The following is a 19,956-nucleotide window of genomic DNA, read 5'->3' as shown; positions in this document are numbered from 1 at the left end:
GCAAAAAAAAATATGGTGTGGCTAGGCCACCTTCCGTAACATTTTTCATTAATTCCCTTGATATTCTGGAACTTTTGTTCTTCCAAATGAATTTTTTACTATTTTTTCTAGCTCTATAAAATAATTTTTTTTGGTAGATTGATTGGTATGGCACTAAATATGTTATTTAATTTAGATAAAATTGTAATTTTTATTATATTAGCTTGACCTAGCCACAAGCAGCTGATGTTTTTCTATTAGTTAGATCTGACATTATTTGCATGAAAAGTGTTTTGCAGTTGTCTTCATATAGGTCCTGGGTTTGTTTTGGTAGGTAGATTCCCAAATATTTTATAATGTCTACAGTAACTTTAAATGGAATTTCTCTTTCTATCTCTTGCTGTTGGATTTTGTTAGAAATATATAGGAATGCTGAAGATTTATGTAGATTGATTTTATATCCTGCAACTTTGCCAAATTTATTTATTGTTTCAAGTAGATTTTTACTCGATTCTCTAAGTATATCATCATATCATCTGCAAAGAATGACAGCTTAGTCTCTTCTTTGCCTAATTTGATTCAATTTCTTTGTCTTCTCTTATTGCTACTGCTAATATTTCTATTACCAAATTGAATAAGAGGGGTGATAATGGATATCCTTGTTTTACCCCTGATCTTATTGGAAATGCTTCTAGCTTATTCCCATTACATGTAATACTTTCTGATGGTTTTTGATAGATACTACTTATTATTTTAAGGAAGACTTCATTTATTCCTATACTTTCTAGGGTTTTTAATAGTAATAGGTATTGTATTTTGTCAAAAGCCTTTCCTGCATCTATTGAGATAATCATATGGTTCCTGCTAGTTTTGTTGTTGATATGATAAATTATACAGATAGTTTTCCTAATATTGAACCACCCTTGCATTCCTGGAATAAATCCTACCTGATCTTTTTTGCTAACATTTTATTTAAAATTTTTGCATCTATATTCATGAGCAAAATTGGTCTATAATTTTCTTTCTCTGTTTTAACTCTTCCTGATTTAGATGTCAGTACCATATTTGTGTCATAAAAAGAATTTGGTAGGACTCCTTCTTCTACAATTTTCCCAATTAATTTGTAAAGTATTAGAATCAATTGTTCTTTGAATGTTTGATAGAATTTGCTAGTAAATCCATCTGGCCCTGGAGATTTGTTCCTAGGGAGATTTTTTTCCCTAGGGATTTCACTGATGGCTTGTTCTATTTCTTTTTCTGAGATGGGGTTATTTAAGTAATTTACTTCCTTTTCAGTTAATCTGGGCAACTTATATTTTTATAAATATTCATCCATTTCCCTAAGATTGTCAAATTTATGTACATACACTTGGGCAAAATAATTCCTAATTATTGTTTTAATTTCCTTTTCATTGGAGATAGATTCACCCTTTTCATTTTTGATACTTGTAATTTGGTTTTCTTCTTTCTTTTCTTTTTTTTAATCATATTGACTAAAGGCCTATCAGCTTTATTGATTTTTTTTATAAAACCAGATCTTAGTTTTGTTTATTAATTCAACCGTTTTCTTAATTTCAATTTTACTAATATTTCCTTTCATTTTTCAGTATTTTTAATTTAATATTTAATTGGGGATTTTCAATTTGTTCTTTTTCTAGCTTTTTCAGTTGCATGCCCAATTTATTGAACTTCATTTTATCTATTTTATTTATGTATGCATTCATAGATATAAAACTTCCTCTAAGAATTGCTTTTGCTGCATCCCACAAGTTTTGGTATGTTGTCTCATTATTGTCATTCTCTTGAATGAAGTTACTGTTTGTTTCTGTAATTTCCTGTTTGACCCACTCCTTCTTTAGGATTAAATTATTTAGTTTCCAATTACTTTTTAGTCTATCTTTCCATGGCCCCTTATTATGTATAATTTTTGTTGCATCATGATCTGAGAAGGATGCACTTAATATTTCTGCCTTTGTGCACTGAATTGTGAGGTTTTTATGCCCCAGTACATGGTCAATTTTTGTGTATGTGCCATATATCACTGAGAAGGTATATTCCTTTTTTTCCCCATTCAATTTTTTCCAGAGGTCTATCATATCTACCCTCTATAAAACTGTATTCACCTCCTTAACTTCTTTCTTCTTTATTTTCAGGTTAGATTTATCAAGTTCAGAAAGAGGGAGATTGAGGTCCCCAACTAGTATAGTTTTGCTACCTATTTCTTCCACTTATTCCCTTAAATTCTCTTCTAGGAATTTGAATGCTATACTACTTGGTGCAAAACTGTTAAGTAATGATAGTACTTCATTCTCGATGGTGCCTTTTAGCAAGATATAGTTTCCTTCTTTATCTTTTTTAATTAGATCTATTTTTGCTTTTGCTTTATCTGAGAAAAGGATTGCTACCCCTGCTTTTTTAACTTTAGATGAAGCATAATATATTCTACTCCAGCCTTTTACCTTTAGCCTGTGCATATCCCCTTGTTTCAAATGTGTTTCTTATAGACAGTATATTGTAGGATTATGGTTTTTAATCCATTCTGCTATCTGCCTCTGCTTTATGGGAGAGTTCATCCCATTCACATTCACAGTTATGATTACTATCTGTGTCTTTCCCTCCATTCTATTCCCTCTCTTGTTTATGCTTTTATTTCTCCCTTCTCCCTTCCCCTCCTTTCCTTTTGACTGCTGCCTTCCTCAGTATTCCCTCCCTATGCACCTCCCTCCCTTTACCTACCCTTCCCCCTTACTACTATTTTCCTCCATTCTAAACACCCCTCCTTTTCCTCCCTTACCCCTCCTACTGCCTGTAGGGCACAATAGATTTCTATATTTAACAAAGTATGTTATTCCCTCCTTGAACCCAAACCAATGAGAATAAATTCCTCTCCATCCCTCCTTTCCCCCTACTATAATGAGCTTTTGTGTCTTTTCACATTAGAATCCTAAATTTAACTAATTATGTTAATCCCTCCTTGAACCAAAACCAATGAAAGTAAAGTTCATATAATATTCATCTCGTCCCTTCTTTTCCTCTACTGTAGTATGTTTTTATGCCTCTTTGTGTGGCATAATTTACCCTTTTCTGCTTCCTCCTTTCCTTTTCTCCCATTACAATCTCTTTGCTCCCCTTAATGATTTTTTATCATCAGATTAGTTCATTTATACCCATGCCCTCTATCTATGTATATCCCTTTTAAATGTTGAGATAATTATGTAAATCACAATATTCACAGATATCAGCTTCTCACATAGGAATGTAAACAGTTTGCTCTTATTGAATCACAAATTATGTGCATGTGTGTGTGTGTGTGTGTGTGTGTGTGTTCCTTATTTATATTTTTATGTCTCTCTTGAGTCTTGTATTTGGTGATCAGATTTTCCATTGAGCTCTGACTTTTTCATCAGGAAAGTCTGGAAGTCCCTTATTCATTGAATGACCATCTCCTTGGCTGAAAGATTATGCTCAGTTTTGCTGGATAGTTGATCCTTGGTTGCATTCCAAGCTCTTTTGCCTTAGAAAATATCATATTCCAATCCCTCTGATCTTTTAATGTAGAAACTGCTAGGTCCTGTTTGATCCTGAATGTAGTCCCACGATATTTGAATTATTTCTTTCTGGCTGTTTGTTGTATTTTATCCTTGACCTTATAATTCTGGAATTTGGTTACTATATTTCTTGGAGTTATCAATTTGGGATCTCTTTTAGGAGGAGTTCAGTGAATTCTTTCATTAACTATTTTACCCTCTGATTCTAGGACCTCAGGACAGTTTTCTTTGATAATTTCTTGGAAGATGTTGTCCAAGCTGTTTTTTTCATCATGGCTTTCTGGTAGACCAATAATTCTTAGATTATCTCTCCTGGATCTGTTATCCAGGTCAATTGTTTTTCCAATGAGATATTTTCCATTTTATTCTAATTTTTCTATCTTTATGTTTTGTTTGACTGGTTCTTGATGTGTCATAGAGTCATTAGCTTTGACTAGATTGATTTTAATTTTTAGTGAATGTTTTCCTCAGTTTTTGAAGCTCCTTTTCCACATGTTCAGATTTCATTTTTAGGGAGGCATTTTCTCTAGTTAGATTTTGAATCTCCTGTCCCAGTTCACAAATTTTTCTTTTTAAGGATTTAATTTATTCAGTGAGATTTTTTTCCACTTTGGCCAATGTAATTTTAAAAGAATTGGCCAATTTATCTTCTACCTCTCTAATTTGGCTTTTAAATCTTTCTTAAGCTCTTCCAAGAATGGTTTTTGGGCTTGAGACCAGTTCATATTTCCTTCTGTGGTCTCAGGTGTGGCTATAGAGTCAACGGTGTTTCTCGAAAGTGTTTTTTCATGTTCACAATAGGATTCAATAGTTTTTGGTTTTCCCTTTCCAAGTTGCTTCTTGTTCATTGTGATTGCCCATTTCCTGGCTTTTAAAGTGGATTTCTGCTTCTGGGGTACAGAGGGCTCTGACCCACACTTCTCAAGCTGGGAATTAGGGCCTTGTTGTTGACTTTGTGTGCTGTAGCCTCTGGGTGTTTAGACTGAGGCCAAGGCCAGGACTCTCAGTGTTTCTCCTGGGTTACCCTAAGACTCATTGTGTAAGGGATGGGGGAGGGGTGGTCTGGCCACTTCACAGAGTGCCTCTGGGCTAGAGCTCAAGCAGGCTCAGCAGCTGGCAGCCTGCTGCTCTGGTGTCTGCAGATTTCCTTGATTGTGCTAAGGCACACCTGGGCTCCTGGTGTTAGCACTTGCTGGCTCCACTCCCCTAGGCTTCAGGATCTCCTACTGGTCAGCTGAGATGGAGTTTGTTGGGACTCCTCCTGCCCTTCAATTCAGACCAGGCACAGCTTTAGTCACACCCTTCCTCTAAGACTCCCAAGCCTGCTGCTGCTTCCACTATTTCAGGATTTTACACTGGGGCAATCATCTCTGGGTTTTCAGTGTTGGAGGAGGGAGAGTTAGAGAAGCTAGGGCTTATTCTGCCATCTTGGCTCCCAGAAGTTCAGGTAGGTGATTTTTAAACATCCAGCCTGTGGGCTGATAGCCCCAGGAGAAACTGTTGTCACTGCCATAGGCCCTGCACTTTCTCTTACCCAGATCTGACTGATCCTCCTCTTGAAAGTGAGGAGTCTTCGAAGCCAGGGCTCACTCTCATTGTGCTGTAGTCTGGTCTCAGGTCCATGCTGGCCCATGCTCCATGCTCCCCCTGCCTAGTCCTACGTGGGCACTTTCCTGGACTGGGAATCTGACACACTCCATCTCCCAGTGGATTCTGTCACTCTAAAATGCATTCAGATTCACTTTTTAGAGGTTACTGAAAGAATTCACAGAGGAGCTCTGATGAGTTCCCTCCCCCATTCTTTCTTTTCAGCTTGTCTTTGTATCTCAAGAACTTAGTAATGTGTCTGACACATAGTAAGCATTTAATAAATTCTTGCTACCTACTCATACACTCTCCCACCTACCTACCTCCTTACTGCCCTCCTTTTGCTCTAAGACAAAATCAAATTGTTCCTTTTTCTGCCACTATGCCTCAACCTGATACACCTTTCCTACCAACTGAATTCCCACCCATACCTTAAAACTCTATTTAAATACTCCATCTTTCAAGGTTGCCTTGATCATCCTAATCAGTATTGACCTTTCTTCCCTCTGACTTTATAAGACACCCTGTATCAGTCTCTGCAAGGCATGTGAAATGTGTTACTTCATATTATTTTTATGTGAGTCACCTGTGCTCTTCCAGAGATAGAAGAGATCCTCTCTTATCTAAGCTATATTGTCTCCTCTACCCCCTCTCCAATCTCTAGCCTCTAGCCTAGTCATCTGCATACAGTAGGGGTACTATAACATAAATGAAGGAGTCTAAGTGAGTGACCATGGGTGAGTCATATAACCATCCTATGATTTAGTTTTTCCACCCACAAAATAGAGATAATTTATATTTATACAACTAATCTCCTGGGACTATGCTGGGGAAAGGACTTTGTAAGTATTATAATGTATGTGAATGCTATTATTTTTAAAATAAATCTTTGTTGAAATTAATTTATTGAATAGATTTGACCTGCCAGAAACCATCAAAGAATAGTTTTCATTTAAGACAACAGGAGGGTAAAAATATTTAAATTTAATGTTTTATTTTGTCTCCCATTATTCAGGCAGGTCTTCCCTCTGTTATTACCTATGAATGAGTAGGTGCTTGTGTTGCCAGTGTAGACAGCTTCTTCAGTTGATGGACACAAGTCTTCATATGACAGTTTCTCGACAGTCTGGTGAGGATCTCTTATCAAAGCACAAACATGGCTGGTAAGGTTGAAATCACACCTGCCACAATAGGCTCCATCTTTCATGGAAGTGTGGCAGAGGGAAGCAGGTAGGCATTCTTTGCTTTCCTAAGACAAATAAAAGGGATGATGAGAAGGGAGGGAGGTTGAAGAGATTATTACTCTTCATTTGGATGTATATAACTATTAGTTCCAAACGAAATAGAATGCACCACAATTTTGAATGATCACCTCTAAATTAATTTTAAAAATTGAGAAAGGTTACATCATTTTACCAATCTAGTTTTGAAGGAATAAATAATATCCTTTTCAAAAATTCTACTTTCCAATAATGGTGAGGTGGCTGGAACCAAAAGTTATTTACCATATGAACTTAAAAACAATCTTTACTGTTTTTATATAAACTACATATTCCAAATGATGCATTGCTGTTTTGTCATTTTTCCATCATATTCAACTCTTTGTGACTTCATTTGGGGTTTTCCTGGAAAACACTGGAGTGGTTTGCCATTTCCTTCCCTAGATCATTTTACAGATGAGGAAACTGAGCACACAGGGTTAAGTGACTTGGCGAGGGTCACAGAGCTAATCTGAGTTAATTTCAAGCAGTCTGAGGCTGGATTTGAACTCAGTATGATGAGTCTTACTGACTTCAGGCCTGGTATTCTATCCACTGTGCCCATATACTAGCTGCTCATAAATGATGAATTAGCAAATAATTAAACCCATGACCCTACAAGAAGGAAAAGGGAGTGGGAGGGGAAAGTTAAGCAAAACTAACATTCATATTGAAAATTACAACAATAATTATTGAAAATTATATTGAGTACCCCAAATCTGAACTCCCCTGCCCTGCAAAGAAGCAGTTACAGGGTCCTCCTCCCATCTCCTCCTTGTGTCCAAGCTTGGTCATTGTACTTTTACAACATTGTTTTAATTCTATTCCAATTATATTCTTGTAGTGATTGCATAGACTGTTTTCTTGGTTTTCCTTACTTCAGTTTACATCAGTTTGCAAAAGGTTTTCTAGGAAATATTCATCATGGATGGATTTATCTTCATTTCATATAGCACAGTAATATTCCTTTACACTTATGTTCTACAATTCGTTTTTCCATTCCCCAATACATTTGTTGGCAACCCTTTGTTACTTGTATGGTGCTGCTAAAAATACCTAAAGGTATCTATAGGATCTTTCTCTTTTAATTATATACCTAGCAATGGAGTCCTTGAACCAAAAGGAATAGATATTTTGGTCACTTTCTTCAAGTAAATCCAAATTGATTTCTAGAGTGGTTGGACTAGTTCATAGTTACACCAATAATTCGTTAGTATGCCTATCTTTTTCACAACCCTTCAGACATTGACTCTTTCAGTTGTCTTGTCTTGGCCAATTTTCTGAGTGTGAGGTGAAAAACCATAGAGTTGTTTTGATTCACATTCCTCTTAACATCAGTGATTTGGAACAGAATGCTCCAAAGAATCTGGATGTTAATAGTGTGTAATTTTTGGAATTATCCATTCATATTTTTTGACCAGTTATCTATTGGGGATTAGTTTTTCGTTTTATATATTTCTATAATTGACAACAGATCTTGAATATCAGACCCCTTATAAATAATGGAGATATTTGAAACAAAAATTTTATTTCTTAGGAGACTACTTTCCTTCTTATCCTAGCTGCATTAATATTGTTCATGCAAAATCTCATCAATTTTATGTAATAAGAATTATCTGTTTTCTCCTTTGTAATTATTTGGTCAAAAAATCATCTCATTGTCAGCAATTATCCCCAAATTTATCCATATTAGTGAATGTTAAAAAAATAAATGTGCATGCATGTATTTACATATATGTATATGTATGTATACATGTGTACCGTGTTTCCCTGATAATAAGACCTATCCCGAAAATAAGCCCTCCCCTTACTGTGTAAGATTCCTCTAAAATAAGCCCTCCCCTGAAAATAAGCCCTATTGAGATTGCTACTGTAGTGAAGGTGAGATCCCCTGCGCTACACGCTACATTACGGTACCCTCTGTATGCACCATCCCCCCCCTCCGGGTGAAACGCACGCCACACTCCGAGCTGCATCCAATCAGAGCTGCAGCAGTGAGCACGTCATCCTGTTCTTCCCCAGTGATTTGCTTGCTGGAGCCATTGAGAGCAGTGCCGCGGAGGAGAGCTGAGGCAGGACAACATAAGCCCTCCCCTGAAAATAAGCCCTCTGGTGTTTTTCTTTCCAAAAAAAATTAATAAGACAGTGTCTTATTATCGGGGAAACATGGTATGTGTGTGTCAATGGGCCTCCCTATCACAAAAAATGATCCCAGTAGTATCATCGCCTGCTTCCACTTCTAAGCAGCATGAAAACTTTAACCCATTCCATTTCCAAACTTAGGTAACCTAGTGGGCCCTAGCCACTGGGGTATAAAACAGTGTAGACACAGAGACATCATACTGGCTTTTAGTCTTACTTCAGCTACTGTTCTTTAAAAGCTTGATATCTTTTAACTCCATCTTTGTTTTATTGCTTGACTGACCAGACAGCCCAATTTCCTTTTCTGAGGTCAGATTATTTAACATATCTACTAGGTGTTTTGTTAATTGGGTACTTTACATTTTTGTAGATAACCTATTTGTTTTTAAACTTCAGGGTTGTTTTGGTTTGATTTGTTTTTTTTTGAGGGGGGGGAAGCTGTTCATAGAATGTTTGGATAATTCTTTTATGTGTATCGGTTTTGATTTCATCTTGTTCATTTTTTAAAATTTGATTTTTCTTTTTCTTTTAAACAGGATGACTAAAGATTTATCCATTTTGTTAGTGTTTTCAAAGAACCAGCTGTAAGTTTTGTTTCCAAGTTCTACTGTTTAAAAAATTTCTATTTTTTTTATTTAATGCTTTATATTTCTTTTATCTTTATTTTGTTTTTTTAACTTTTTTTCTAATTTTTACATTGCATATTTAGTTCATCATTGAGTTTTTTTCTATTCTGTTAATGTTTGTTTTTATGGAAATGAATTTTTCCTTTGAGAACTTTAGATGCCTACCAGAAACAGTCAGTATTTTGCCTCATTCTTATCAGTATCCTTCACATAGTTATTAGTTATTTCTATGATGTGTTCTTTGACTCACTCTTTAGGACTGTGTTTGCTTAGGTCTCTGACTTTTTTTATATGATCCCTGTTTTAATTACAATTTATTATTTTTTTCTGGAAAAGGATGTTTAGTGTTTCTAATTTTTTTCATTTATTTGAGATTTTTCTGTTGCCTAATACAGTCTATATTTGAGCCATGTGGTACTGAGAAATAGGTAATTTAAAAACATTTTTACATTCAGAAGACATAAATATTTTAGCTCCATATTCTCTAGCAGTTCATTCTGTTTTACATTTTTCTTCTTTTTTTCTGTTAGATCTCTTCAGTTCTGGGGAACGGTAAAGTCTTCTATTATTATTATTACTAGCCATGTTTGGTGAAATTCAGTTAATTTTTTAAATGAACTTATGTTATCCCATTCAGTATATATGCTTAATACTGATAGTGAGTTTATTGCCTATGACAGGTTACTTTAAGGATAATACATTTTTCTTGTTTTGCTCCATTAATATTGTGAATTTTGTTTTTGCCTTATTTGATAAAATGATTGCAACTCCTGCTTTTTTGGATTCACCTGATGCATAGTAATTTTGTTCTAGCCTCTCACTTTAATTATAACCATATGATCTTTAGGGAATTTAAATGTTTCATGAGCTAATACTCTAATAATAATTACTTACATTCATTTACCTGAAAAGTGTGGCACAGTGGACTAAGTGATAGATTTTAATTCAGAGGCTATTGGTTTGTACTTTATCTCTCTTTCACTAACTAGCTTTGTAACCTTGGACAAATCATTTAAACTTTTTGGGCCTCAGTTTCCCCATTTATAAAATTAGGAGGTTATACCTGATGACCAGTAGGATCTTTTCCAATTAATCAATTGGTAAGCATCTATTAAGTACATGTAATGTACTAGGCATTGGAAATATAAAGATAAAACTGAGAAAGTCACTGCCCTCAAGCAACATATATCCTATTAGGGGAAATAATTCTAACATACAACATGCATGCATATATGTACATGTGCACATACATGTAATCAAATAATTCTATTATATAAGAATTTCTATTAACCTGTATATAAGTTAATGGAAATTGAACTGTCCATTAAGGAAGTAATTAGCATTATAAACAAACAAACAAATAAATACATGAATAGGTTTCTTCTATTTTAAAATTGCTCAAATGAGGGACAAGGACATTTAGAATCAGGAAAGGTCTGATGTTCAGCTCTGAATCTAGGATCCTATAGCGAAAGCAGATCTAGGTGGGCCCTATTTTAAGAAATCTCAATATATTAAAATCTGGATTTATAGACTAGAAATGATTATTTACATTACTAATAGATTCACCCCAAGGTTTTTTTCTGTTATAGGTTCATAGATATAGAACCTACCAAAATCCCTTTCTTTTACAGATGAATAAAATGAGGCCCAAGCTGCTGTGCTTAAATAATGAGCTCTACTTATATATGTAAGATATAATTTGATTTTTAAAAATTGATTTACAGGGGCAGCTAGGTGGTCCAATGAATAGAGCAGCAGCCCTGGATTCAGGAGGACCTGAGTTCAAATCCAGCCTCAGACACACCAAAAACCTAGCCATGTGACCTTGGGCAAGTCACTTAACCCCAATTGCCCTCCCCCCCCCCAAAATGATTTACATTCAACTTCTTGGGAAGATCTCTATTACATAAAATGCTGGTTATTTGCCCTGCCCAGATATTACAGGGCAAAAGGAGAAGTAATTGTTCCCAAAGAGGGGACATACAACCTATTCTTTTCCCATTTCCCCTCCCCCCTCCTCTCATACACATTGTCCTTAGCTCTACTGGCAGGCTCATAAGTTCAACAAGCTTCACACTCTGATCTCAGGCCCCAAAGTCACTCATAGCTCAAACTTTATATTTAGAGTTTTAGAAAAAAAGCTGATATAGCATTAATAGGGACAGGTCTGTCAGCAGAGAAAGGGAGTGGGGGAGGTCTAGACCAGTGGTATCAAACTCAAATAGAAATGGATCCCTGTGGGCCATTTATTGACTTAGAAAAACTACAAATTAGCATTATCTGTGATGTATTGATTTTTTATTTATTTTGTTAAACATTTTCCAATTACTTTCCAATCTGATTTACCTGCCCTCAAGAGTTTTCTGACTGAGAATTTGATGCCTCTGGTCTAGATCCTGGAAATAGGCATATTTTTTGAGTAGCCCAACAAACAATAGAGAATTAGGGGCCAAGATGTAACAACCTTAATTCTAATTGTGCCACAGCAATAAAATAACAAGGTAAGGGGCCGATACCTAGTCTCTAGGTCAGGTAAATCTCAGCATATTTGATTCTGGGGACCAAGGCCTAGTCTTGACCAGCTCACAGATATTTCTAAACAGAGGACAAAATAAAGTCATATCTTAAAAGGAATGGCCGTACTCTTTCTACAACAAGACCGCAATGAGAGCTTAAGCACAGATCTTCATCCATCTTATTGGGATATTTGAAGAAGGGAAAGGATAGCACTAACCTGAAACCAAAACCCGGAGCTTGGCTAATATAAGCTTGACAAAGATGCTAGCAGGAAATAAAATGTGATGGGGGTGATAACGTCTTATGTACCAAACCATCATTTTTTTTTTAACTTTTTTTCCAAGTATCTGTCATTTTATGGGAAGTTTCTCATACAAAGTCTCCTGATTAATTGTCAGTGAGTGAGAATCATTCACACTTGCCTGTTTCTTGAAGACAAAAAATATAGGATGGCAAGAAAAATATTCTGGGTCAAATATTTGTATAGTTCCAGACTATGAAGCTGAATCTACTATACTGATTGTTTATATTTAGTCCTATAATTAAGTCAGATCAACTACAACAGTAGCTCTCATTAACATAGTCTTTTGTAGTTTGTGAATCACTTAACATACATTTTCTCAATTCAGCCGTACAACAACTCTTCAAAGTTAGTATTATTATTATTACCATTTTACAGTAAAGGAAACTGAGGTTCAGAAAATTTAAAGGACTTGAAGCTAATAAGTGTTGGGGCCAAGATTTAAACTCAGATCATTCTTATTCCAACTCCAGGACTGTGTCTAATATGTCCCTAGTTACTTACTCAAAAGATATAGGATCGTGGGGCGGCTAGGTGGTGCAGTGAATAGAGCACCGGCCCTGGAGTCAGGAGGACTTGGGTTCAGATCTGGTATCAGACACTTAAAACACACACACACACACACACACACACACACACACACACACACACAAACTAGCTGTGTGACCTTGGGCAAGTCACTTAACCCCAATTGCCCTCCAAAAAGCAAAACAAACAAACAAAAAAGATATAGGATCGTAACTTTAGGGTGGGATGGATCTTGAGATTATTTAGTCCAAAACTCATTTAAAGATGAGGAAACTGAGGCCCAGAGAGGTGAAATGGTTTGTCCAAGATGACACAGGTGGCAGACCCGGGAATTAAGGTTAAGCCCAGTGATGCCAAATTCAAATTCATCCTTCTCAGTTCATTGTTCTTTCTTGTGGTTTTGGTCTTCTTTAAAATTATTCAACTCCTTATTATATTGTGAGGTCCTTGGTAACTATGACTTAGTTATCTTTGTACCTCCTCCTAGTGTTGAGCCAGGGGGCACCTAGGTCATGCAGTGGACAGAGCACTGGCCTTGGAATGAGGATTTATCTTCCTGAGTTCAATCTGTCCTCAGACATATACTAGCTGTGTGACCCTGGGCAAGTCACTTAACCCTGTTCACCTCAGATTCCTCATATGGAAAAACGAGGTGGAGAAGGAAATGGCAAACTACTCCAGTATCCTTGCCAAGTAACCTTTAAATGGGGTTGTGGAGAGTTGGACATGACTGAAGCGATTGAACAACAATATAACAACAGTGTCAGAAGCAAGGGCTTCATAGGCATCTGTACTTAAATGTTTATTGAATGGAAATGAATTTGTATTATCTTTTACATACCCTCTGAGATCTTGGCCTAGATATTCATGACTTGAAAGTGCTCCCTGGTGCACTAGCTGTATGAAAGAGTTAATTCACATTCCAAAGGACATGCTACTGACCCAACAAGTCTGTAACTTACTCATCCAGCAAGATCTCTCCTACCGTCTTTGACCAAGGCAGTCATTTTAGTAGTAGCGATCATAAATTACTGGGGAGCTTGACAGCCTTTTCATATCTGTGATCCCTTCCTTTAAACATTATGTTACTGGAGTGCTGGGTCAGTTTTAATGCTAACGAACATGACATGGGAGTATGTGGAGCATCACAGAACATAAAAATAAATGATTAAACCAATAGCACCTTTCACTCTCTCAGTTGACAGAGATACTGGTCCATTCTGCTCTGTCCCGAAGAATATAATATAAATGTAACTAAGTGAATTTATTGGATTGAAGGTCTCTATCAAGATGAAGAAGTGGAACAAATTGGAAGGGGTGGGGGTTAAGGAGATGCTAGTGGAAGAAGGACATCTTTCTACTGCAAACCAATGACATGCCAGCTCCTATCCCCCTTCAGATACCCTATGGGGAATTAAACAGTAGTCACACAATGGCAGCAGGCTATTTATGCTGGCCCTTTCGGCATGCAGAGTTTTAGCTTCTGTGCTAATCTGAAGTGCTGGGAAAAGCTTTAGAGACACAGCTAATCATTATTAATTCCTTTAGAATTCATTGCAATAACATCAATCATGGCGAACTCATTTGGTATTAATATGGATGTAATGTGAAAATGAATAATGCACACAGGAGTTTTTATATTCCTATTTTAGAAAAATAGTTATGAACAATGTATTTCTCTTTCCATTGTCAAACCAGTGCCTCTGAGAGGTTTTCTATCAATTACCTTCATCATCATTCCAGCTGAAATCTTGTCAGAGCAAACATATTTCAAAGGATTATATCCAACTCCATTACAGCATTCCTGGGTCTCTGGAATAAGTTCAGTCTCACAGCATTTTATTGGCACTGGGTCATTCTTTTTAACATGTGCTTTAGGCCCGCCACTGGAAGCTGAGCAGCATATGGTATCTGACATATTCACATAATCCTGCCCACAACAGAACATCTCTGCAACAATAAAACATTATATATGAATATGAAATAAAAAAAGAAGAAAACTGAGACTGTAATAAAGTTTAGCATAAAAATGTCAAAGTCAGGCACTTGCTGAAATGGTACAATGCTAAAAGTAGCATTCAGCTACAAATGTTCTCGAAAGGTGAATGAAGGACCCTTCTTATGAAGTACATAGGGTAAAAATTAACTCAAGAATTCAGAGATCTGGTGAAATCTTTCAGCTCATTCAAACTTCCCCAATACTCAATCAATTAAAAATTTAAATCTCTATCAAGGAATCCACCTTTAACAGAATGTCACAATTTAAATTGGCTTATTCCAAAAGAAAGAAAAAGTCTAGAAATCAGTGGTATAACCATTGATTTGGAATGGAAACAATCACTTGAACATAAAAGATTTGCTCTTAGGCCAGGAAGAAAGAAGACAAGGAGTACCAGATTTAGATAAACTTAACCCTGGAAACAGGTGATACAGATGAAACTAAAAATAGTAAACCCTTGAGTTCAAGAAAACTACAGCCTAGTGAGAGAGATGGTGGTATGCATACATGAAAAATCTGTGTCCAGATGAGCTTTACTAGACTGATCACTTGACAGAATGAACCAGATAATTCAGTTGAAGAAATGATTTGGCTATTCTTTTTCCTGAATTTACTGTGAACTGGCCAAATCAACTGGTTGGTTATGTGTCATTTAAGCATGATTAAATATTTAAATAAATAAGAACAGACATGATAGAAACGTATCAATAGGGGGCTAGATGAAGCAAGAAATTGAGAGGCCTATGTTCCAGGACATGGGTAGGGCACTCTCTGACACTTAAAATCTGACATAATTTGTAGTCCCACTATATTAGAATCTAGATCAGTAGGATGTGCCAACATTAAATTTGACAAATGAGGCATATTGAAATATTTTTGAAATTATTTTGTTGAAATTATTTTCATTGTTAATAATTATTATTATATTACAAGCTACAGAAGAAGCCTCCACCACTCTTTGGATCTTTTACTTTTAAAGTTTTCAATTTCACCTCTTTTTATGCTTTCATTTCAGAACAAATGCAGCCACAGGTTCAACTCTGAGTTCTAGTTTAGGTAAAGTTCAACTAAAAGGTTTCTGAAAGGTTATATCACATGCAACTTTAAACACACACACACACACAAGACTTTGCTTATTAATCACTCATAGAATGAATGAGTTTAAAGTTAGACTGGCTGTTTTACCTTAGGATTTTATGTAATCATTTTGACTATTTTAGTTTAAAAAAAAAAAACCAAGAAGAATTCTTTAACAAACATATAGAGCAGGATTATCTCAGTTACCTGAGCTTTGATTACAGTAGAAAATGAGAAAGAAAAAGTCTATGACACTATATTTTTCTTCTTTGGACAATTCTTAGCTATCCTCTAATCAGACATTCAAATACAACCTTGGATTCCTAACTGTCATTTTCTCCAGCAGTTTTCTTATAACAATACATGTTACTATTTTAAACAGCAATCAAAATGTGAAAACTGGCCTTTCAGAGAGTAGAATACATTTTTCCCTTAAATTACTCTATAGTTTCAACATGTTTTAAGTATAAAATCAAAATGCAGGCACTGACCTAATTTGAAACTCATAACCAACCAACTGATAGCTCTGAGGGACTTTTGACAGGCCAACTAAAATTTTGATAATGAACTGTTTTTACACTGGAAAAAATGCTTTCTTCCACAAAGGGCTTCATCTTTGTTTAAGGGAATTTAATTTTTCAGCCAAGATTTCACTCACATAACAAGAAGTGACTCTCTTTCTAGTTTCTTTGGTAAACCATTACTTCTTTAATTATTATCAACCTTGTTCCAGTGTGATAAATTGCTAATTACTTAATACCCTAATCAGCGTTCATTCTTTGCACAGATAAACTGTGACAGTGCCATTAATTTAAATAGTAATTTCACTTAATGGCCAGAACGGCACACCAGATTTTTATGCAGCATTTTCTGAGGACTGCATCCATCACTGCAATATTCTGACATAAAGATGTCTGACGTGCACTAACTCACTTAGGGAGAGCAGATGTTGCAGAGCAGAGTTTGGTAGTAATTCCCATAGTGCATCACTTCAGCATGAATGAGCTGCAAATTCAGAGACAGACAATCTTCCGAAACTGCATTGCAATAACTTTTGACCCTTACCTAATTTATCACATGTAGCACTTGACTCTTGAACTTTGACACTGAGAATGCACAAATTTAAATGTGCCCGAAGACAAACAAAATAGGTCATGTATTATTGATGGATTGATCCAATCTTCCAAAGTCTCTTCACTAAATTTGCACAGATAGAGAATATTTCTGAACAAGTTGTAGATTGTATTTTAGTGATAAGTAGTCATTGAATTACTGTTTCATTTTCAGATCAACCAAAATATACTGTCTCTCTTTGAGAGGCTTGCAGTACATTGGACACCAATGAGAAAACAGTATAGGGAAGGATTTATAACTCACAACATGGGCTCCATGCCCTCCCTCACAAACAATTATTTAATGTCCAGCTCTGAAATGGAATTTACAAACACAGCTGGCTGATGATTAGTAATTTAGTAAATCTGAAAGGAGAAAAAGGACTTATGTGCATATCTTTTAAGGAAGAATGGGAATTATAAAGCCCCTATTTCCAAGACAAAACAAAAAAAGTCAATTAAAAACCTAAAAACAAACAAACAAAACTAGGATACCAGGAAAGCTATCTCTGGGGAGTTCAGGTATGGCCACAGGGGCTGTAACTGACCATTTAAACATCATGAGATTGGAGAGCACCTATAACGTGATAGTCTATCAGCCAGAGGCACAATTTCTTAGGGAAAAAAGAAGAAAAGCAGCTGAGGCTTCATCTTTCATACTTTGAAAATTGTCCAAAAAAAGGTGTGGGATAATATTCATGCTTGCCTACACCAGTAGATGTCTCTGGTCACCACCATCACTACCCCAAGGTATGCGGGTGGGAGGGTATGGAATGGTAAAAATGCCAAAAAGATATATTACAACCTTTAAAAAAAATAGTTATCCATTACAGTTTTCAAAAACTCATTCCCTAACATGAAAATATTCCCAGAAAATATTCTTTCAATATGACTTTTACACAATGGGAGCTCAGTTAGCAACAAATCCCAGCTTGCAAAATCCCCAGGTGACTTCTTATTGTATCTTATACCTTTGTTAAACAATAGGAACTATTTATCCTGGAGGCACTACTAGACAAGGTAAGAAGTCAAATTCAAGATGATATGGCAATAAAGAAACCTCAGCCAATGTATTTTCAGAATTCGCCACAGAAATGATCAAGGTAACATATTCTAAATATACACCATGCCTGGTTTTGCATAGGCTACTTAAAAAAAATAAATTAAAAAAACCTGTCTGCTTTGCCAACTTCTCTGAATGATAGTAAAGCTATAATTTTCATTCTTTAAAATTAAGAGATGTCATCAGGTTCATCCCAAGATTAATGGTGTAATTGGTAGTGCCACATAAGCAAATGTTCAAAGAAGAAACAATAAAACAGCTTAATATATATATATATATATATATATTCAAAGAAAATGGTTAAGAATACATATCCACTGAAATGGAGAACACGACTTTCATCCCCAGATACCTGTATTACACTCCTACACAACTCATCTGCCCAGAGAGAGCACTAAAAACATAAACGCTACCCCAGCACTTCTGTTCCAACAGCATCTGTTAATTCACTCCATTTATAAAATACATATTGACAAAGACAACTGAACTGGGACCAGGGAGATTTGATTTGGTGTGAGAAAGTCAATTCAATGTGATTTTGTTAAAGGGCTCCTGCAGGCAAATAAAAGAGTTTAAGTAATAAAGTACATAAAGAGATGTTTTACGAGCCAGCCTGGTCTCATGGCAGGCACACAATGCCATGCAGTGAGAGAGGGCCTGGCTCGAGAGCACTACTGCTAGATTCATATTTCCATCCAGAAGATGTGGCCTGAGCATGTTTAGGAGGAAGAGGGTCACAAAGATGGAAGGATCTTTGAGGGAGATGAAGAAGAGAAGGAAATAGCAAAAAGCAGCAAATCCTGCTGGTGGTTAAATAGAATAAAAGGAATCATCATCATGCTTTATTTTAAAATTGTAGCCCAAGTAAGAAAGCAGAGAGTCAATAAAAATCATAATAAGCAGAGACTGAGGAGACAAGGGATAGGAGGAGATCTACCGAACCCTTTTGGTAACCACCAGCTGATGCATGGAGTTCTTGGGAGTCTGTGAATTTGGGGTTTGTGGGGATGTGTGTTTGTGTACATATATAGATATGTATGCATGTATATGTGTATATATATTTCAATAAAACTTATTTCCTTTGAAATCCTGTGTTTTATTGTGTACATTTAAAAAATTGTTCTAAGAAAAGACATAATGATTTTTCCAGTCTGCCAAAGAGATTCGTGACACAAAACAAATTAAGAACCCCTGATTTAAAGAAAATACAGAAGATCGCTCTCTATAAAAAAAAAAAGGAAAGAAAGAAAAAAAAGAAAATACATGAGATCACTCAGTGTTCTGGTGGCGGTGGTGGTGGGGACAAAAAGGTTGTAGGATGATCTCACTTATCTAAATTTATTGCTTATATTCATATTCTCTAGTTATACTGTATGATTTGCCCCAGTGTTTTCTTTTTCTTCCTTATTGTACTTTTCTGCTTGCAATAACATGAAGGAGGTTGTGTTAAAGGCAGATTACTGAGCTGGCACAAGACTCTTTTAGAAAATCAGTAATGCTATGACCTCTCATTCTGTGATAGCGTATCTTGGGGACATCAGTCCTAATTCAAGCATCCACAGAGGCAGCTAAAGAGCAATTTCTGTGGTGACCATTAGGGTCTGAGTGGCCACATTAACAGTACTTCTTTTTTTCTTGTTCTTTTAATCGAAAAGAAATAGTTTCCAGAGTGCACTGCTAAAATCCCTATTTAACTTTGGGAGTGCAAATGAGGAGAAGGGTGAAGAGCAGGAAGAAAGCCTCCCTCATTTTACAAGTTATCAGGGAGGATGCAGCATCCCTTGGAAGAGGGGAAGATAAACTCTAAGGAGGAAGCAAGGAGTAAAGAAGATGGGAAAAAGCAGAGGGGAAGTTTTCCCCATAATAGAATGTTAGATGGTGGGATTATGTGACCCAGGGAAAGAAAAGAAGGAAACAGACCACTGTAGCCATATAGGAGGTATAAAGAATGAGGGTTGGAGGATGGAGGAGAGCTGGACTTTTCCCTAGAGGAAAGAGTTTTGTGCTCCAAGAGGAGACAAGTGTGTCATCAGGTGAAAGATTATCCAGTAAGGTAATGGTCAGAAGAAGAGTTAAGGTGTGGTAGTTTGTGACCCTCTGATAAGAAATACTGAGATAACTACTTACCTGACTGACCAAAGCAGTAGAAAATTACTTTATGGACTGTCTATTTCCAAGCTATAAAGGAAAGCCTTCTGAGAAATGCCATATGTGA

General features: G+C 36.1%; 1 protein-coding gene across 1 annotated transcript in view; it reads right to left on the bottom strand.

The window, feature by feature from the left end:
* The window catches only part of USH2A (usherin), a 1,033,591-nt gene that overhangs the window by 240,055 nt on the left and 773,580 nt on the right, over positions 1–19,956 (bottom strand). Inside the window, exons 51-52 of the mRNA XM_069066041.1 lie at positions 14,217–14,440; positions 6,153–6,363 (exon numbers count right to left, since the gene is read on the bottom strand). Of these exons, the coding sequence (XP_068922142.1) occupies positions 6,153–6,363; positions 14,217–14,440 (435 nt within the window). The remainder of the gene's footprint in view (positions 1–6,152; positions 6,364–14,216; positions 14,441–19,956) is intronic.

The sequence above is a fragment of the Petaurus breviceps genome, unplaced genomic scaffold (assembly GCF_028583685.1).
Source record: "Petaurus breviceps papuanus isolate PSGF00001 unplaced genomic scaffold, PetGlider_PUasm1.0 90702, whole genome shotgun sequence".
NCBI classification, from domain to species: domain Eukaryota; kingdom Metazoa; phylum Chordata; class Mammalia; order Diprotodontia; family Petauridae; genus Petaurus; species Petaurus breviceps.
The sequence above is the reverse complement of the archived record's forward strand: the minus strand, read 5'-3'. Positions and strand labels throughout refer to the sequence as shown.